The sequence below is a fragment of the Castor canadensis genome, chromosome 1 (genome assembly GCF_047511655.1).
Source record: "Castor canadensis chromosome 1, mCasCan1.hap1v2, whole genome shotgun sequence".
NCBI lineage: Eukaryota > Metazoa > Chordata > Mammalia > Rodentia > Castoridae > Castor > Castor canadensis.
The window spans coordinates 78,383,358-78,405,370 of NC_133386.1; the positions used below are offsets into that span (position 1 = coordinate 78,383,358).

The 22,013-nt window shown below is 35.9% G+C and overlaps 1 protein-coding gene across 6 annotated transcripts in view; it reads left to right on the forward strand.

The window, feature by feature from the left end:
- The window catches only part of Ube3d (ubiquitin protein ligase E3D), a 158,620-nt gene that overhangs the window by 29,840 nt on the left and 106,767 nt on the right, over positions 1 to 22,013 (forward strand). For all 6 annotated transcript variants that reach the window (XM_074078925.1, XM_074078901.1, XM_074078934.1 and 3 more), the window contains 3 exons: positions 6,172 to 6,241; positions 7,176 to 7,284; positions 9,660 to 9,823. In XM_074078925.1, the coding sequence (XP_073935026.1) occupies positions 6,172 to 6,241; positions 7,176 to 7,284; positions 9,660 to 9,823 (343 nt within the window). The remainder of the gene's footprint in view (positions 1 to 6,171; positions 6,242 to 7,175; positions 7,285 to 9,659; positions 9,824 to 22,013) is intronic.

Sequence of the window (22,013 nt, forward strand, 5' to 3'; positions counted from 1 at the left end):
GGAAAAAGAAAGCAGTTATTCATTGCAGGACAAATTGTGTATAGTTGAATAGGAAAAGAAGCATCTGCATGGTATCATTATGGTCATAATTCATTTAACCAAATATGATGTAATACGTAGTATATTAAGGTGTCAGTATATGTGAATGTCATATAGGGTGGTATGCGAGAGTTTAATCCATATCTACTTGAAAAGTGAATCTGTGGGACACAGCTTTCAAAATTAGTGGCACTAAGAATATGGACAGTTCCATTCCACAAAAAGCAAGGGCAAAACTGGATGAGGTAAAAGTTAAGTATCATATTAGGCACTGGAAAATGAACAAAATGAAGCAGTAATTTGAGAGGTGTTTAGTCAGGAAAAAATAATAGTGCATACATAGGGAAAGAATGGCAAGTTTAGAACCTTTTTGCCTGGAGAGGGGGCCCATCTTCCTTTCTGTCTCCCCAACTTGAGCTGGGAAATCCCCAACTTTACTGTCTATGGATGCTGGGTTTAGTTCAGGATAGGTGGCAGACAAAGTAAAATGTAAAGAGGATATTTTTTAAGGAAAAGGCCATAGAAGGGGTAACATAACTTCTTCACATAACTCTGGCTTACTGCTAAACTCTACATATACACATAAGTTGTCAGGTAGTATCTGTTGTATGTATTTTCAGTAAGAATTGAAATCTTAGGAAGGTATGTCAAATTACCGTGCCTTTGATTACACTTATTAGTCCGAAAACAACTTAGGCAGAGGCAGATGTAATTTTTGTAAAAAACCTTACTAGCTTGAGGTATTTGAGCAGAACCTCTCCCCAAATACTTTGCCAGCAGCTAATCTGTGCAGATAGAGTGGATACTCTTTGGGGAGCCAGAATGAACAAAATAAAACTGAACAGAGACGTTCATGGCTATACACTATGGGGAGACATATTTCATAGCATAAGTCCAGGCTAGTTAATTGACTACTCTATCAATAAACCAACAGCCCTTACAAGAATAAAACAAAATCCAGAGTTGCTACAGTGTATTAAACATAATGCTCTGCTTCTGTCCAAAAATTATTAGACATTCAAAAAAGGAATGATTTTTACACAAGAAAAATAGGACTCAATAAACAGGTGCTAAGTAAGTACAAATAATGGATTTAGCAGACAAATATGGTGACATAGCCATTGGAAATATGGTAATGAATTAAAAGAAAAATCTGAATAAATGAAGTCTGAACAAATTGTAAACTTCAATGAAAGAACAAATAGTTAATTTTAGAATTGAAAAGTATTATAACTGAAAAGAAAAATCACTAGATGATCTAAACAACAGATTTGAGATGACAGAATTTTTTAAATACTGTATTTATTAATACAAATGAGTCAACCCAAAGAAAAATCCAAATGGAAATCCTGAAAAATCCTAATGGAAAAATTTTAGTCTGAAGTGAAAGATGCCTGAGGTAACTAAAATGAAAGGAAGGAGTAGACAGTAGGGGAATGAGAAATATATGGTTAAATTACCACACAATGAACTCAAAATAGGAAAACACAAAATTCAAGGCACGTTTTTCCCTGCAATTTGCCAGTTCTTTAAAATTAGGACTTTTGCTGTGGTTGCTTTGAACAGCAGGACAGAAGTGAAAGGGTATATAAAATGGGAAAGCTAATAAGTGACTGTTCACAAAAACATGATATCCTAAAGACCATACCCATACAGTAAGGTGAATCAGAAGTGGAAGAGCCAGTGGAACTATAAATATAAATCCTAGGGATTATAAGGAATTTCAAGTCTGGAACTTGGTGCTCTCTGCCTTAGACTCTAGACACAATACTAGGTGCCTTGCAAAATCAAATGAAGATCACCTCTGGAGGGAAATACTTTATTGTAAAATTCATATTGTTACCACAAGTAATTTTTCAAGTACAATGTTCAGCATATAACCAAAGATAAATAGGCTAATGTTAACTAGACTTCTGAGTTATTTAGTGATCCATAGCTATAACCAAAATACCTGAGAGAATATCTTACAGGAGGCATTGTTTATTTCAGAGGACTCCGTCCATAGTCCTTGACTGTTGATTCTGGGCTTGTGGTGAGACAAAACATCATGGCAGCAGGAGTATGCAGTAGCGGCCACTCTCCTCATGGAGGACAAGAGGCAGTTTGATGTCACAAACTAGCTGGCTGGGGTCCTTGTGCTCTACCCAGATATAGATCATGTAGGCAAAAAGCTCCTCCAGTTATTTCAGGCCCTTGGTAGGTTTTTGTAAGCAGTGGCAGCAGATGACAGTGGGAAGTTGGCAGGTGATGCCCTCTAGCTTCGCAGCTTCCATGCTTCCAGCCTTGGGCTGAAGTACTTTGGCAGCTGGGACAGCAAGTCTGGCTTCTGCACCTCAGGGCTGTGCAAATCACTTCGACAGGTCTTGGTGGAAGTTAAGTGTCACAGCTCTGCTGCTCTGGGTTTGTGTCCCAGGGTGTTTATTAGCTGTGGTGGCAAATGTCTTCTGTTTCCACCGTCAATGCTCCGACCAACTCCAGTGATATCAGCTTCACTTGTGAGGGTGCTTGCCCCAATTGGCCACTGAATTTGTTTCACTTCCAGGATGTCTCCATCCACCCTGCTACCAGTGCTTCAGCAGCCCTGGTTAGAGGTCCATGTCCTTGTCAATGCAGGAGGCCCTAATTTGCTGCTGATTTAGTTTTACTCCCAGAGCAGCACTAGTCACCTTGCACCTGCTGCCACATCCACTACTTTGGGACATTACAGCCTCCTGCTGACAATCACTTGCTGTCATGAAAGCTACTTGTTAGCTCCTGTGCCACTTTTGCTGTGACAACTCCAGCTGCCTGCCACTGCATTTGTGTGGGGTTGGCCTGCCCCTCAATGCTGCCTCTTTTCTTTGCCATGCCAGCTCAGCCACTGTTCTAATTATGAGAATCAAAAGTATGCAAGGAAGACCACTGGAGAGAAGTCTTTACTGGACCGACCTGCTTTTGCAACACAGGGTAGGATAGGTTTGGGGTGGCATAAAAGGGTGTCTCCTGGCTGCTCAGCAAGTGAGTCAAATAACCTGCTTATATCCCCAGAAATGGAGTGTGACAAGGGTGTCTGCTCCAATAATGGCAACAAATGAAGGATTGTGTTTGTGCCAGTCACAGGCCTTTGCTGGGCCACCAGGGGAAGTGCTCCCCCTCTGACCTGGGTAGAAATGGATGTAAGTTTGTCTAGAGTTCATTGAGGCTTATAACAAAAAGTCTGCCGAGACAGTGTTTCAGTAGCTGGAGTTGTGCTTCAGCAGCAAGCAGCTGTGGTTTTTGTACAGCTTCATCAATATGTCTGTGGCATGTTCAAAGCAGCATGGGCTGGCCTAAGGGCAGTCATTCTGGCTGCTTAACTAATAGTCCACTAAAGGGCTGAATGGAACAAAAGGAATGGTCTGCTAGCTGTCAATCCCCCCAGAGTTATGTCCCCCCATCCCCCAAATCTCAGCACATTTAAAGAAAAAATAAATAATAGCTAGTGGGTGCTTGCAATAAAGGCTTATCACTAACAGTGTGTCACAGTATTTAACAGTGTTCTAACAGTGCTTAACTTCTGCACCAGTGCCCCGGGGAGAGGTGTTTCCTTCCCTACCATCTGTTTTAGGGGGACAGGATACATTCCCCAAAGGCCTACCACCTGTTTCCTACATCTAGTCCCTACTTGTAAAGTTTCCAGAACCTATCCAAATAGCTCCACCAGTTGGGCACCAACCCTTCAATAATGAGCCTGTAGGGGACATTTCATATTCATACCCTCACAACTTTCATCAGCAAGAAATAACAGAGAGTAAGCAGTAGAAACAGACTTCTTACTAGAATTATCATATGTAAATGTAAAACAACCTTGCTTAGTATACTTAATGATGTAAAAGACAGATTTAAAGAGAACTGAAGGAAAAAAGAAACTGTAACAGTGTATTTGGAAAAGATCTATAATGGAATTTCTAAAAGACTAGTATAGTTGAACTTAAAAATCCAGAGGGGGAGTTTAATAGTAGATGGGGTACAACTTGAAAAAAATTAATAAACAGAAGAAAGATGAGAAGAAAAACTTTAACTCAGTGCAAAAAGCGAAAAATATAGAGTAAAAACATAGATGATACAGTGAGATAATTTGATGTATGTTTAATCACTCTTCCATAAAGAGAATAGGAAAAGAATGAAGCATGGGCAATATTTGAACAGATAGTTTCTGAAAATTTTACCGAAGCAACGAAGAACAACAATCTACAGATTCAAGAGGCACAACGAATTCCAATTCAATGAGGCCCAAGTAAGATAAATAAAAAGAGAGCTATACCTAGACACATCAAAGCAAAACTGCAGAATGAAAAGCAAAAAGAAAATCTTAAAAGCAACCAAGGAAAAATGACAGATCACCTTCAAAGGAGCAGCAGTAATGGAAATGTGAAAACAGTAGAATGATATTGTCATTGTACACAAAGAAATAACTGTTAACCCTAGTACTTTATACCAACTGAAAGTGTCCTTCCACAAAGGAGGCAAAGGCACATATATTTTCTGACAAACAAAAGCTGGGATAACTCACCACTAGTGGTTTCTTAAGAGAAATTCAGCTTCTATTCAGGTGGAAGTAAATGACCTCAGAAGGTTTAAGAAAGATTGATACAGAAAGTTGTAATAAGATGTAGATGACAGCTAATGAGTATTAAGTGTATAAAACCACAACAGTGTCTGTGAGATTAAAGTCATGGAATTTTTAAGAGCATCTGGCATCAAAGGGGTCACTTTGTAATGTTACAAGGTTCACTTCTGCATATGGCAGTGGGATTTCAAAGTTGTAAAAATTGACAGAACTTGAAGAAATCATCGAGTCTCTACATAATAACCTATTAAACTTTTTATTGATTTTATTTTTATCCTTTTTGTGTATCATATTGAGCAATTAAAACTTAAAAAAATCAGAAAAACTTCCTGTCTTATTAATAGTTATTTGACATCATTGCTTTTAGGAAATACCATTTTTAACTACTTCTGGTTTTAATCTGACCTATTTAAAATTTAAAACATTATGGAGTTCTGTTTCCTAAATATATTATTACTTAAGCCATCTTTAAGTGTTAATATATTTTCAGTATTTTTCTATTAATGTTATGAGCATCTTTATTGATAATTTTGTGCATGTTTTATGAGTATTTCTTTGAGCTAAATTCTTCAGTACTTAATTATGGTGTCAAAGTATGTACACAATTTTAAGGCTTTGTCAAGTAGCTTTCTAGAAATCTATAATTTTTATTCTGATAGCAATATGTGAATAAGCCTATCCATTTTTTCATAAGCATGTCCAGTGCTACACTTTATCATTTAAAACTGTTTTGTTTGATACTAATAAAAACCTCATTTTGTACTGGGTACCTGTGGCTCATGCCTGTAATCCTAGCTACTCAGGAGGCAGAGATCAGGAGGATTGTGGTTCAAAGCCATCCTGGGCAAATAGTTTAAGAAACCTTAGCTGGAAATCACCCCAACACCAAAAAGGGCTAGTGGAGTGGCAAAAAAAAAAAAAAAAAATCTCATTTTGATTTGCATTTTCTTTGTTAGTAATGAGATTACACATTTTAAAAGAATTTTTAAATAATCCGACATAGTGTGTTAACATTGATGTCTATTAAATAGCTAGTCTGTTTAAATTTTTATATACACTAAGTAATCAGAAAACCAGATTGGTGAGAATTGTGCAGTCAGTGAGATTACAAGTAATAATATCAGGGTTACAGCTTTTGTGCATGGGTTTTGGGATACTGTGACTAAAAAGCCTTCCTCAGTTACTCCCAGGGTTGTGGCTAATCTGTAGAAAAAATGAGGAAGCCCCATGCCTAATTTCTACATACATGGGCAAAGGCTGTGAAGAGAGACTGTCTGTGAGCAGAGCCTTGCACTACAGAGTCACTTTGGGTATGATTTTCTAAACAGACCCTGTGCTATTTGGAGCCTTGTAGTTATCATGCTTTTTCTTTGAAACTAAGTAGTTTTTGGAAAATGTTTACTGAATGTTAATTTCATCAGTACGTTGAATATCTGCTAAACTAAAATAACTCAGAATGTCATAGTTTGGGGCCAACCTGTACATAATAAAATTATTAGTATATTGGGAACATTTTTAATTTTCTTTTTGTTTCTTATTTCTAGAAACCACTAAATTTTATATGACAGAGATAATTATTCAGGCGTCCGATAGAAGTTTTCCCTTCATACCAAGGTACAAATACCAATTAAGTTTATTTTGTAATTTCAAATGTGAGAAAAGTAAGTACAATTGATTGGAGGTGTCAGTTTTATTCATAACTCTTTAGAAAGGTTTAAAAAACTCCTTTGGGAAAGGTTGTTAGTTAAACCAAACCATACTTAGAAACACCTTTAGGATTTATCTCTTTATGTTTTGCTTATATAATATGTTAGACAAATGTGTTTATATAAGTCTTCTACTTTTGAAGGTTTTTGTCCTATTTGCCAGATATCCAAAATTTATGACTTAATCATCAATAATTTTGACAAATTATTTCTGGTTTTAATTTGACCTGCTTAAAATTTAAAACAAAAGGTATTTTCAAATGACTAGTATATTTATAAAACAGAGTATTTAGGCTTTAAATATAGTAGTGTTACTTTTAACCTTTTTAGTTTGCAAATAAAAGTTCACTTATATTTCTTCATTTTAGTTTATTGATATTATAATTATGGCAACATGAACATAAACTTGAATTTTATCCACCTGCAAATGCTTTCACTTTAAGGAGATCTAAATGGAAAAAAATTGTAGATAATATTGTATGTTTGGGAGGAAATTTCTCAACTTCTTTTGTAACTTATTCACTGTTGAATGTGCTTCAGCACAAATGGAATATTGACCTGTCCTAACATGATACGCTTTAATTCAGTATGGGAAATAGTTAGTTTTGGGTTGCAAAATGTTATTAATGATTGGAGAATAGATTTTAAGAAGAATGGGATGACACAAATACATTAAAATTTCTAAAGTCCACATTTGCGAAGACTGTGAGGGAATGGAGGTGGATGGAGAAGTCTGGCTTGCTCATGTCCCTGCTTCATAATCCCTGTGAGTGTTTTTGGCTTATCTCGCTAGTTAGAATTACTATGAGGCATATAGTGAACATTGCTTTCTGTTGAAACAGGTCTCAGTTTGTCCAGAGTGTTACTGCCCAGTGCCTGGTGGAACTCTCCTCTACTAGAAGCACTTTTAGATTCACTATTCAAGGGCAGGACGGCAAAGTGTACATCTTGGTAAGAAGTTATTTGTAGCCCAATAATCTCAGGTCTCAAATTCTTTACTTTTTGCTACTTTTTTCTTACTTCTCAAGTCTAGAAACTAAATGATCACCAACTGAACTTTTAATATCAATTTAATGCATAAATCAAACTCCCTTAATTTAATAGCAAAGATCAAGTGCCTTAATGTACAAGATTTAGGGATGCAGAGGAAAAGAAAACCCAATTCCTGTCCATTAGAAGATTATACCCGGTGCAGACCAATAGTCCCAACACTTGGGAGGTGGAAGCAGAAGCATTGAAAGATTGAGGCCAACCTGGGCTATATAGCAAGACCCTGTCTCAAAAAAAAACAAAAAGTTGATCATACCACAGAATAAGGCATTTCACTATTAGTTTTTAATGACTTTTCTTGGTTAGTACAACACCATTCTGTCAGTGTTTTTCTTCCTATTTAATAACCTTAACTTTAAAATATGTTATTGCTTCTGTTTTTAATTGCTTCTGACATCTTGGTGTTTGAGACATAGCAGCAATAGAAGAGAGAAGAGGCTCTGTGGTTAGTAGAATCATCCTCTAAATGTACCACAAAAGTCTATTATCCTACCCCTCTTAAAAATGGTCTGCAAAATGGAATTCGGCCATTTATCTGGAAACCCAAGAATCATAGCCCAAAGTCTCTTTGCTGCCTGCACATGTGTTTTCTTCAACCAATTAACATGTAGTGAGCATTTCTTATTTTGAAGGCTCTTATGTAGGTGCTTAAAGAGCTCACAAGATAATAGAGAAATATTGTAGCAAAGAGGAGAGAAGACCTGGGGTGTAGCTTCATAGCTGCAATCTATTATGGAGACCCCAGGCTTCTCACTCCTGAGAACAACTGGGAGGAGCTAAAATATTTGCTGACTGAAGTTGATACTAAATCAATCTCATAGTCTCAGTCTGAAATCAGTTTTAGTTTTCTTTTATGCAAGATTTTTCAAGTTAAAAATCAGGAGTGGAAACATTTTAAAACTTTAAAATGTATATATTTAAAATTAATTTCTTAAAATATGAGTAATACATTCTTGAATTATATCCAAACAATGAGGAACATAAAGAAGTACTAGTTTCTTCGTCTTGTTCCCTCCTCAGCCCTGGTATACGATGCTTTCCAAAGGTTGTAGTATTTCCAACATTGTTTCCTATCCATGTATAACTACACATGTGTAAACTCACAGCTGTTTGTCTTTTAATTTTAAAAAGTAATAGATGATTAGCACATTTTTTACAGCATGCTCTCTTCACCTAACAATAGATGATCACAACTGTTTCTTTTTAGTGTAAATGTAAGTTTGACTCTTTAATGACTAGATTTCCGCTGTATGGCTGTTAAAGACAATGATACAAGAAAATAATCTTCACTTATATATTTTAGTACTTCTTTAGAAATGGTACTTCTAATCTAATACAATATTAAAATTTGTGTATTTTAAATTTGGATAACTATCAGCTTGCAAAAAGTTGTACTAATTTATCTCATAGTGGACTTTCTTGATGCCCCATTCAGATCCTCTTGACTGGGTTGGTGCATTCATTCCCAGCTGCTGGCCCTCCGTTGACCCCTTTTCCAGAAACTTGTCCTTGAATGACAGTTGTTACCTTGCCCAAAAAGTTTTCCTATCCTCACTGCCCCACCCACTGCCATGGTCAGCTTACTGCCATGGTTTACATCTGGGGTACAAAAAGCTGAAGCCTCTTGCCTCAAGGTGGGACAAGGTCTGCAGGTGCAGCTCAAGCTCTAGAGCACCTGAGGGATCAGCTTGAAGCAGGCTCCAGCTTGGCTTGCATCATCAACTGGCTTTTTTCCCTGAGCTATCACATTTTCCTCACTTCCTTTACCTCAGGATTTTTTTCAGTGAACTACAATGCATCTGAATCCCAAAACTCTCTTCCAACAGCAGTGTATTGAAATGCTTATTCCAAACCCATTCTGAGCTGGTTGTTATCAATCTGTTTACATTTTCTAAATAAGTGAAAAAATGGTGGCATAGAAATTTTACATTTCCTTTTATCACATTTCTGGGTAACGCCATGACTATTTTTTGCCTGTTTTTTTTATTGGGGTATGTTTGCTTCTTACTGATTTTTAGCAACTCTGCCTATTAGAGATAATAATGTTATTTATATATTAAGTGTTTACTTTTGATCAGTTTTTTTTTTCCGATTTACTTTATGATGTTGGTTGTTCTGCCAATTGTTATGTTTTGAAAAGCCTGTCCTACTTATATATTATATACATGATTCTCCATTATTTCCTCTGTTTCTTTTTTTTTTTTTTTTTTGAGTAGTTGTATGAAATACACAGTAGCAGTATCTCCCTACATAGAGTTTTCTTTCCATACTTTCAGCTCTGGCTTTTAAACTCAGATAGTTTGGTGATTGAATCTTTGAGGAGTTCTGAGTGTATCAGAAAGTTCCCTTTATTGGAAGATACTTTGAAAGTGGACTCCAGTTCTGCCTTGAATGCCGTCAAGGTCCTCTACCAGCCATGCATCAAAAGTAGGAATGAAAAGTAAGTTGTGCTTTTGTTTTCTCATTCCACATGATATTTCAGCTTCTGTTGCCATGTTGCTGTTAAGAAATTAATGAACTAATGGTAATGTACTGCTTTCCTAATTGAAGCTTCCAGGAATCATGCTGTTAAATCTTACACTTTTTAAAGTAGATTGCATTATTACAGATGACTCATACTAACATTCATAAAGCTTGCTTTCACAGAAAATAATTTCTTATAATCTCAACTGTCTGTACATATGGCTACAACACTAAATCAGTCTTCCACAACTACAAACACTTACTGATATGTACTTCCCAAGCACTCAGAATACAAGAGTAGACAGTCCCTGCCTCCCAGGTTGTCATTCTAACAGGGGGAAGCAGACAGTAAACAAAACCAACAAAAACAACAACAAAATTAAAGACCTATGTGACTTTTGCTATGTGTGTGGTACTCTCATCTAAGCTTATCTGAGCTCCTATTTCTCTTACAACTGTGTTTAGAATGTACTATTATGACTTTAAAGATAAGGACTCTGAGACATAAGTGATAAGTTACTCTAGTGAAAATGGAAGCAAGGTGGGTAAAGTAGGTTGGAGTAGGATGGGTGGGGAAAGTTGTCATTTTATATTGAAAAGTCAGGGAATGTTCCTCAGATAAAGCAGTATTTAAGTCGAAAACTTAAAATAAATAAAATGGTCAGCCACGTCTGAGGGAAGGCCAGTCCTAGTATAGAAAATTGTAAGTGTTTTAATTGGACAGATTGGAAGTCTATACTTGTTTGTACTCACAAATGGGTTTGATCAAATTTGTACTACTAATAAAAAGATCCTAGTTTTTTCTAGGAAATAAGACATTTTTAAAAGTTAGTACTCTTCTTTGTTTTTGAATTACGCAAGCATTACAAGACATAAATGGTTCAAATTTTAAAGACTTGTATAAACTGAAACATGAACATTTTCCATCATTTCCTTCTCCATAAGTAAAACGTACGTATATTCTTCTTTTCTTTTTTCTAGTCATTCTTCACTTGATAGTGTGAAGAATGTATAATTCTTAAATTATACATGTGTGTCTTTTATGCTTAACCTGCATAAAATGCATTGTCTTTGAGATTCTTTCCATGTCAGTGCTTGGCACTTTATGAAATGGATAAATGGTAAATTATTTGACCATTTTTCTATTGGTGGGTATTTGAGTTGTTGCTTTTTGTTGTTATAATTAGTACTCCATGTTATAAGTTTTTTTATGTAAGAGGAGTTTCAAGAGGTATAATTGTTGAGTCAAGGAGTATGTACATTTTTGATAAATAATTTCAAATTGAGATAATCTCATTGTTTTATAAAATGGCATTACAAATACATGCTCCCATCTGAAGTTTCCTTGAACACCTGTTTCCCTCCTCTCACCCAGCTTGTCATTTAGACTTTTGTTCGTCTGATGTCAATCTAAATGAAACAGGCTCAATAGACTCTTCTTAGATTTAATTGAGGTATGGTCAGAGAACATGCTAATTTGTTTATGCTTTTGAGACTTTTTTTTTTTTGGTAACCTAATATAAGGTTAGCTTTTAAACTGTTCATTTATTATATTCTCTTTGTGTGTATGCCTTTATATATAGATGTATATAGTCAAGTTTATTAAAACCCCTCATATTCATTTTTTTTGCTATTTGAAATGTAGAGTTCTGAGAAAGGTGTTTTAAATCTTACACAGTAGCTTGTGGAAGTCACTTTTTCTGGTTTTGATATCTGTTTTTGCAGTTTGTATTTTGAAGCTACGTTACTAACTACATAAATGTTTGTGGCACAACAATTTAACTAATTGCATATTTTATCAACAGGAGTTTTTGTACCTTTTCCATTTGATGCTTTTATGTCCAATTGGCCATATGTTAATATTGCTGTTTACTTTTTTTAAAAAATTATTTATTGATTTGTTACATCTTTTTTGTATTTGCTTATTTTCACCTGTTCTGTGTCATTTTGTCTTAGGTATGTATCTACGTATGTATTAACATATGTCTTATAAACTGCATGTGGTTGGATGTTTCAAAACTCCAATGTGAGAGCCTCTCTACTAGTAAAGTAATTCATATTTATTATGACTAGTCATATAGTTGGATGTCGTCTGCTATCTCTTAGATTGGTTGCCTTTTCTGTGTCATTTCTTTCCTCTGATGATTTGGAGGTGAAAGATCTATTCAACGTAATTTTTCATGGTTGCCTCTAAAATTTTAATGTACATATTTAAACTAATTTCTTTTTTTTACTACCAATCTCGATTTAATTATCATCCATATGCTTTTCTGCTCCCTTCCTCACCTATTCCCTTCCCTGTGATGAGGCTATTTGTGATTTTGGTGGTGGTGACTGTATTTCTTCTTCACGTGTGGAACCTAAGTCCTGCCTCCTTTGCTTACCTCTTATTGTCATGCTTTATGACCATGAATATTTTTATATAAGTATTCCCATATAAATTTATTTATTTATTGTGAAGCGTTTTTTTCGAGATAGGGTCTCGTGAACTATTTGCCAGCCTGACCTTGAACTGCGATCCTCCTGATCTCTGCCTCCTGAATAGCTAGCATAAAGATGTGAGCCACTGGCACCTGGCTATCTGTTTTTAAGGTTATGACATTGTCTCAATTTCTGTGAGAATGAGTAATAATTACACTTAAAGTCTTCTGTTTTATCCATTAAATTTTTTCCTTTTCTGCTTTTAGAGAGATGTTGAGTTTATTACTTCCTCATGGACAAACCTCAAGCCTTTGATGGTTTGTCTGGAATCCCTGCACTAGGATGGGAACTGTGTGTCAGCAAGAACCATGTCTGTTCTGCTGAGCTTGCTGGATATTTGTAAAAGAGCTCAAAACATGTTTGCGTTTATATAGTGATACATGGTATTCTGCTCACATTTGTATTTGATAAATGCAGTTTATCCACTAGTGACTATACTTTATGGATTAGAGAAAGATAATGTAAAAGCTATGTTACTCTGATTGTACCAGTTTGTCTTTTTGTTTCTTTGATTGTGTTTTTTGACACAGGGTCTTGCTATGTAAGCCCCTTGGGGCCTGTGACTCATCCCATCTCCAGTTTGTCTTTTGGCAACTTTTGGGTATTAAGAGAAAGGAAGTAGTTGTGGACCTAGTTACAGTGATAAATGCTGTATTCACTATATGCAGAATCTTTACACTGCCTTTTTTTTTGCAGAGTATTACAAGAATTCAGTGTATTTGCCCCATCGTTTCACTTATTCTTAACAAATATACATGATGTCAGAAAAACAATGCCTGTAGTCAGTTGTGTTCTGCTATATTTGATTAGTAAAGTTTTTTTTTTTTTTAACTTCAGCTGTCTTGGGGACAAGTTAATAAATGAGCTTGATTACATCATTTATCTGTTGTATAAAATTATCTCTTTTTTTGGTGATAAGGGAGTTTGAACAGCCTTGTGCTTGCTAGCATCACACTGCAGCCATTTTTTTTATTACTGTGCTGGACGGGGGGACATTGTGACATTTGCAGAAGTTCTTACAATATATCAAATATATCATGGAATAGTTTTAATAGATATCATTTTTTCCCATTTACATACATGTACACACTATTTGTACTATATTCACCCTCCCACACCCTTTTCTCACCTACTCCCCCTTCCCATTAGTACCAACCTCTCCAGACAGTATCTCTTTTGCCCTCCTGTTGTTTGCTTTAAAAAAAAAAAAAAACGACATTTTTGTTTGTTTAAGGTAGCTACAAATGGAGTTTCCTTGTGACATTTCCATGTTTATATGTATTATAACCCGAATTGGTTTTTCTCTATCTTTTTCTTTCTACCTGATTTCCCTTCTTATGGTAGTTTAACAGACTTAAAAATTATATATTCATTCTTTTATAGAGTAGATCAGCCATATTCACATTCTTAACTTCTTTCTTTTACAATCCCTCTCTTGTATGTTTTCCCCTTAGCATGACCTGTTTTTCATAATATTGCTGCACTTGTATTAGGTCTATATTCCACATATAAGAGAAAACATGCAGCTTTTTGCCTTCTGAACCTGGCTAGCTTCGCTTAAGATGACGTGCTCTAGTTCCATCTATTTTTTGTGTGCGTGTGTGCTTCAGTTCTTTTTTAGTTGTATTTTGGATAGGGTCTCATGCTTTTCCCCAGGACTGGCCTTGGATCATGATCCTCTCACCTGTGCTTCCCACCTAGCTGGGTTACAGGTAAATACCACTCTGCTTGTTGAGATGGGGTCTTGCTAACTTTTTTCTTGGGCTGGCCTGAAACCCCAATCCTTCTGATCTCTGTCTTCTGAGTAAGTGATATTACAGATATGAGCCACTGTATCCAGGTTTAAAATTACTTTTATTGTAGTTTTCCTCCTGCTACTTCTTGACCTTGTGTTCCCCAAGGTAGGCAGGAATTTCAAAGTTGGGTAAACATGCTATGAGCTATTTGTCTTTTAAGGACATGAAGTCTTCCTTTTGGGGGCATGACTGAGCAAACTCTAGATTCTCTGGCATATTTTTGACACATGGGGTGGTGCATTAACTATTTTAGTCCCATTGGATAGAATCTTTTTTCTCCTGGAAGTGTGGATTGCCAGATGGTAGTCTAAAAGAGGAAAATAGCAAATGTAACTATGGTTTTATTTCCTTGAGCACTCACAAAAAAGTGGCATGTAATATTTTTAGAATGTTCTTTCTTTCTAGCAATCTTTCTCAACATTTTGAAGTGTGTTTTTTATCCCTTCCCTTCTTGCTCTTGCCAGCATTTCCCATTTTAGTGAGCACCAGTAGTTTTTGTTTTTTTTAAACTGATCTGTGTTTTGTATTGATGGAGTAATCTATCTTTTATCTCACATTGTTTAGTTTGTATATCAGAGTTTGGATTCTATATTAACTTTTCAGCTTGGGACTCTAAATAAACTGCTGTGGTTTGATTCTGCCAATTTGTCAAATCCCCATGGTCTCAAATTCTCTAGACAAGAGATAATTTTACCCCACTGGGGACACTTGGCGATATCTGTATCTTTGGTTGTTACAACTTGGAGGAGTACTGGCATCTAAGAAGTTAACAAGGAATGTTCTTAAATATCCTACAACGCATAGGAGAGCTCACCACAGCAAAGCATTTTTAATATCTGTGATCCTTGTTCAACTGTCTGTCTATCTCTCTCTCAAATCACATTCATTTAAACTTACTTTTTTTGCTTTGACTTGATGTTTTGTTTTGAGACAGGTTCTTGCTACATGGCCCAGGCTGACCTCTAAATCTACCAAAATCAAAAGCGTTTCAGACATATTTGTCTGGAAGTAGTATATTGTCACCAAAACTTGTCTGTCTACAGACCATTCTTCATTATTAAGCAAATTCATCACATAATTCATTTGTAATTGGAAAAATCCCTCCTTTAGACTGTAAATACAATGGCCAAAACAACAACTTATTTCATTTGGAATTCCTATACTTTCCATGAATACATTTGTACTTATTAAAGAAGAGACAGAAAATAAGACCATGACATATAATAAAAGTATGTTTTTCCCTAGAGGTTCCAGCATGCATCACTGTGGAATTGCTTCCTGGAGGAGAATCTGCTTTCCTTTTCCCGAGGAAATAATGTGAGACAAACGTAGTTACGACCTGTGAGCATAAAAAGGAGTGGGGACGGGATAGGGTAGAGGAAAGAAGAGCAATGTGTGTATTAAATTATTTCTTTTCACTCTTCTGTGTTTCCTAATCATATCTGAGGTATTTCTGAGTCAGACTTAAAGTACTTTTCCTTATCTTTCACATCAGAAAGCTTTGGATGTTTCTTTTTCCTGATTCTGTTTATTGCTTCCCACTGTATTTGTATTGTGATTCCAAAACAGAACAGACTTCTACCATAAAGAAACTTCATAGTAATGTTAAGGCAACATGATACATATACTAAAAATAATGCTAATGTCTTGGTCTACATTGCTATAACAAAATACCCGAGAACAACATCAATTTATTTCTCTCAATTTTGAAGTTTGGAAGTCCAAAACTTCCAAACTAGCAAGTTTAATGCCTAGTAAGGGCCCACCCATTCTCTTTGTTTCCAGAATGTGCTTCCTAACATAATGAATGCCATACCCTCACATAGTAAAAGGAAGGAAGGCAAAAGGGCCTAGCTGGTAGTCTCTAGCACTTTTATAAGACACTAATCCCACCCATGAGGGCCCACATCTTAATATTTCCATTGTGTTGGGGCTTGAGCTTCAACATGAATTTTGAAGGGGACACAAACATTCAATCCATAGCAAGTAAGGGACAGGTTTTCATGGGGGAGAGTATTTGTTAGCTAAGGAAAATAGAAAAAAGGTAGAAATTATTCTGTTACACTCCCTTCCACTCCACTCCCTCTATGAAAGAAGCTGATAGGGCCCAGGCAGGGAAGTGTGCACATGGTCCTATAGACCAGTATGTGGCTCCTAGAGGGGTATGGGGGAAAGGGATAATTATCTACCCATAGAGATGCTCCCATTTATCTAGTTAGCATATTCAGCTCTCCTCAAAAGGTTTTGTAGTAAAAAGGAATCTAAGCTGGAAAGTATTTTGAGAATCATTGATCTCAGTAATATGCATTTCACCAGATTTTGTTCAAATCCATTGTACCATTGCAAAGTTCCAACTTAAGAAAACAACTACGTTGAGGTTCTAATTGTTAGAATGACCTCCCTTTAGCTCTGCTGAAATCTTCCTCTCAGTAGCTCAGATCCAGATCTACCAAAATTTAGTCTGCTGAATCTTAAATATGACAGCTCTCTTAATATTCCTAGGTTCTTTTCTGCAGGCCAGATGTCCTCTAATAGAAGGTTTCAAGCTTGCCTTTCCTTCCACAGTCTCTTCTCTCTTAACCCACTTTTCTGTTCCCATCCATTATCATCTTGATTGCCCTGAGAAGATTTTGCCTTGGCATCTACCTTTGCATCGAATGGAAGGCCAATTGGAAATAAGATAGAGCTACGAGTGTATTCTATAAGGCTGTTGTAAATAATTTAGATTTAAAAGAATGGTGTTTTTGGCAGAACTGGACTGAAGAGGCTGGATTTCAAGAATCCATCGAATTTGTACATTAAACAGAAAAAATTTTAATTTCATGTATTGGGAAAGGTCATCCATTTGTTTATTAATTCAACAAATGCTTACTAAATGTATACTATTGTACTAGGTATTAAGAATATAATTTTGAGCCAAAAGATATCTGACGCCTTGTATCATAGGCCTTATTATAGTCCAGTGGGAAGGACACATAAATGCATAATTTTCAACCTGATCGTTGCCATAATAAAGAGACACATGGTGCTATGAGAGATAATCATAGGAAGACCAACTATGTCAGCATAAGATTCCATGAAGAATTGGTGCTTGACAGCTATGTGAAGAACAAGGAGTTAACTGTGTGAAGGGGATTTAAGGGACCTGGGTTAGGAGAGAGTGTAGTGAGTATAAGGGATGGAGAAAAGGCCAAGGTAATTGTAATGTAAAGAGTGAAAAGCAGGAATAGAATAGGGTCCTAAAGGACACTTGAAATAATTTTGTCCGTTTGTCCTAAGAACAATAAAATTTTACTAAACATTTTATAGAGAGACAGGGGTAAGGAATTTTAATTTATGAAAGATTATTCTGCCAACCTTCTAGAGAACAGATAGATATGGGTAGATCAGATAGGAAGCTGTTGAAGTAGTAGAAGAGAAATAATTATAGTTTGGCTATAGGTCTAGATGGTAACTGAGATAGATGGGATTTATTACGTAAAATTTAAGTGCTTAGTGCCTGATTGGAGTTGGAGAATCAACCACTATTGACTTCCATAACATTGTAAGAAGATCAAGTTTTAGTACATCATAAAGTTCAGTTTGATATGTATTGAGTTTAAGGGACATTTGAGTCATTAAAGAACAAATAGAAAGTATAAAGTTAATATGTAGTACTAGGGTTCAGATGAAAATTTAGGCTGAATTTATAAATTTGGAAGTCATGTGCATATTTGGTCATAATTGAACCCAAGGTCCTAATTCAATCCATGTTTAGGAAGAGAGAATAAAAAAACTAAGCAATGAAGAACTTTTACATTTATGGGCCAGATAAAGGAGAATGAATCTGGAAAGAACAGAGGAATAGTTAGCATATAGGATAAAGCAAGAGTATTGTTTCAGAGAAGCTAAGGGAAGAAAAATGCTTGTAGAAGGAGAAGGTGGTTCAGGTAAGATGCTGAATGTAAAAAGTGCATTGGGTCCAGATTGTGAAGATCATTAGTAACTTTAGCAGGGATTGCTGGGAGCTGAATTGGAATGTTGAGTGACTATGAGGGAAGGAGAGATAGGAAAATGGCAGGAGCCCACTGGATATAGACAGGTAGAGTTAGGCCTCCTTGAGTCTATCAAAAAGCCAACAGTGAGGCTCCTGTTGAGAAGATGTTGTTATACCTGGGAAAGAAGGAACAACTGATATGGCAGAATTCTAGGACAAGATGTGAGGGGTTGGTATCTTAGCTCTTATGGAGCATCTAGCCTTAGCAGTGATGGCTTCACTTTTATAAGAGAAGGGAAGGATCAGAGTAGATGGAATCGGTTTGTGTATTAGGCTTCTGCTTTATCTGTAAAGGGGGTGAGGGTGGAGAACAGTTAGAAGTTTGAAGCAAATAGAGATGATTTTAAATGATCATTTGGAGAAGAGGTGAGTGAAATGACTAAGATTTGTGGGATTGGTAGGCATTGCTCATTGCCCATCTGAGATTTGTGGTCATGCACTTATAGTGATGTTAATCTTATGTTGTGATTTCCTACAGCTTATTATCTACTGATTGCAAGCACAGAGAAAGAAGATAGTCTGGTTCATTAGGGTTAAAATTTTGTTGTCTCTTTGCAAAGAATATTTTGTTACTCTTGTGTTATTAAAATGATGGACTGCAGAAACCGTGTGGCCTATTTTAATGAATATTAAGAGTTGGAAAGGGACTGTAGCTTCTAATCACTTACCAAAACTTATCTGTGGCGTAGGAGAAAGCTTTTGATTATACATCTGAAGCTTCTCAAAATGTTATCTTTAAAAATACCAAAGATTATTGATGGGAAATGATCTCTTTTTAAATTATATTAAGGAAAACTAGTTCCTTAGTGGAGTTTTAGCAGCTTTTCAAATGTATGCCTCAGGTTAAATTTTCTTCAGGATTCTCTATGTGTTTTGAAATCACATTTCTAGGGAAATGTATTGTCCTCATACGTGAATATAAACAAAAGGATGTGTGATCTATAGTGTGCCAGAATTTTACTTAGACATTTGTCATACAAAGCAACTGGAATGCTCCTGGTTGATTCTGCTTTCATCCTAGACATTGGAGTTGAAAAGTGAATTTTGGATTCTAAGGTCAGCCATAGTAGAGTAAGGAAGTCAGTTTCTTTCAGTATCACTTAGGGACCTTTTTTTTTTTTTTTTTTTTAATCCAGACTGCTACAAAGAGCCCTCCAGGTACAGGCACCTCTACTGAAAAACCATAATAAATTGGACATTTCATTATTGACATTCCCATTGTTAAGCCTGGCTGCTTCTGTAACTTGTACAGTTGGAGCAAGTGCTCATCTCAGGGACAGGCAAGGCTTTAAGCCAAAAGCCCCAAGCAATATCTCTGGCCTCCAAGGGACATGCTCTGTAGCACTACACCATACCAACTTCCAGAATCTTACTGTCACCATTTTCTTTCCATGTTGGAGAAAAACTGTCTCCCCAACTTAAAGAAAAATGATCATTCCTAATTCCTCAGGTAAACAAACAATAAAGCATTTTGATAAACCTTTGTCTAAACATATATGTATGTCTGTATATGCCCCTAAAAGTAAATATAAAAGCATTTTGTGTTTTCTTCACATAAATAATATATTGCATAATATTCTCTTGTAATTTATTTTTTTCATGTAACTTATCTTCTCAGTACTTATAAATGTATCTTATTTTTTAAATTGTGGTATGATATTCTATAATGTAAGTATTTCATCACTTAGACATTCTACTAAAATTATTTTAAATTTTTCTCTGCTGTTGACTCTAGTGAAAACCCTTGTGCATACCTCTTTATGTGCATCTGTCTGCAAGGATTTCTTAAAAAGTGGGTGGAAAGAAGTGGAGTTGCTATTCTTGGGGCACATTTATGTTAGTATTTTAAATAATCTTTTTACTTTGAAGTCAGTTTAGATTTACAGAAAAGTTCCAAAGATAGTAGAGATTGTTCCTCTGAACCTCATGTCTGGTTTTCTTCATGTTTTCATCTCACATTACCATGGTAGCTTTGTTAAAACTGAGGAGACAACACTGGTACATTGTTATTTACTAAGTTCTAGACTATATTCAGATTTCACCAAGTCTTGCACTGGTGCAGCATTTATCTTAAGGACTCATGTGTATTTATTTTATATAATCTAATATTTTGGGTTATAACTCAAAATCGTCTTATTAATTTTGTTATTTATTGCTCAAATTGTACCAGCTTTGGCTATTGGGAGCTGTTTTAGGGGGACTTGTGTGTCTCTTTGACATGTCCCCTACACTTTTGAGCACCTCTTTCCTTACTGATCTCATAAAATGCTGCAGTCTATTCCCACTGTGAGTACACTTTACTATGGTCAGTTCAGCCCCTTCTGTTACTCCCCCCGTAACTCCTTCCTCCCACCCCACCATTATTCAGCAGCTTTCAGTGCATACCATTGTATCCTCTACAACAATATTGTTGACTGTCATTCTCTTTTCCCTTCCCTCCTCTCCTGAGTTCCATAGGATAGTTCACTTTTACAAACATGTTATGTGTAAGTTTGTATATGATCATGTTAGTTTTTGTGTATATGTTTTTTTTTTGGATCTGTCTTGCACATATGAGCCTTTGTCTTTTTGAACCTGGCTTACTTCACTTGACATGATGTCCTCCAGTTGTGTCCATTTACCTTCAAATCACATGGTACCAGTCTTCCTATGGCTGTAAAAATGTCTTCAGAGGTGCATTCCTGATAAACTATTCCTTATGTCTTTGGGAATCATACTAAAATGTGTGTATAGAATCTTATTTTAGATCATGTGGATTTTTAACTTCTTACTTCCTTACCATCAGTTATTCTCCTTTTAGCATCATAAAATAATAATAGCTTTGTCTGTAAAGTGACCTTCCTAATTTTATCACAGAGTTTGTTTCTAAATCAGTAAGTCCAAAAGGGGAAGACCAGAAGGCACAGATAATAGTTCATATGCTAGGTTCACAAGTTAACTTTGAAAAATTACTCAGGCATAGTAGTTTTCTGAATAGAAGTGTCTCTAGGTTTAAGTTTTATATAGTCACTATAGACTGCCACCCTTACTTTTCTTTTTTGGGGTTAATATTTTTTGTGTTTTCTGTTGATCTATATATTTTTATAAACGATATAAAAGTCTTTAAGGATAAACATTGTGCTTTTTACGATCTAATAATAACTTTCATAGATTGACCTTTTATTTGCCATGAGACTTGTGCTAAACTTTTTAATGAATTACATCATTGAATCCCCATAACATCAGTGTGGGTAAAGTACTATATAGAATCAAAGGTTACTTGCCTATGAACGTATAGCTAAGCTATAGTAGATTTAGAATTCAAGGCAAACCTGCCTTCAAAATTCTTGGTTCTGTCAGCTACATATCCTTTTTGTGTTGATATTTTGAAACTATTGCCTGTGAAGCAGAAATTGTGATGTAAATGGGAGCTACTTTGGGACTCTTCAAACATTCTATTAAGACTCCTGTACACCTCACTCTTTTTAAGCTACCTAATGAAACCTAAATACCAATACTTCTGAACCTAACTTAAGTATCTACTCTCCCCTGGCCCTTAACACACCCCTCCCCAAACACCCTGTCTGGTGCAAACACCAGCCTTCGTTGGCAGCCTCCAAGCCCATCTTAGTTTATTGCTATATTTCCATGGACTCATGACTTCAAACCACTTGTCCCTTTTGAGGCTGGCCTCCTTCCCTCTTTTTTCCACATTTGATTCACTCACTGGGCTTCTTTGCAAATACTTTAATTTGTTTCCCCCAGTATAATTAGTATTGAGTTTTCCTTTATGTCTCCTACTTGATTTTTCTCTGGGCTTTGGATTGAGTTCCAATAATTATTTTTATACCACCTTCTTTTCAGGTCATCTCTTA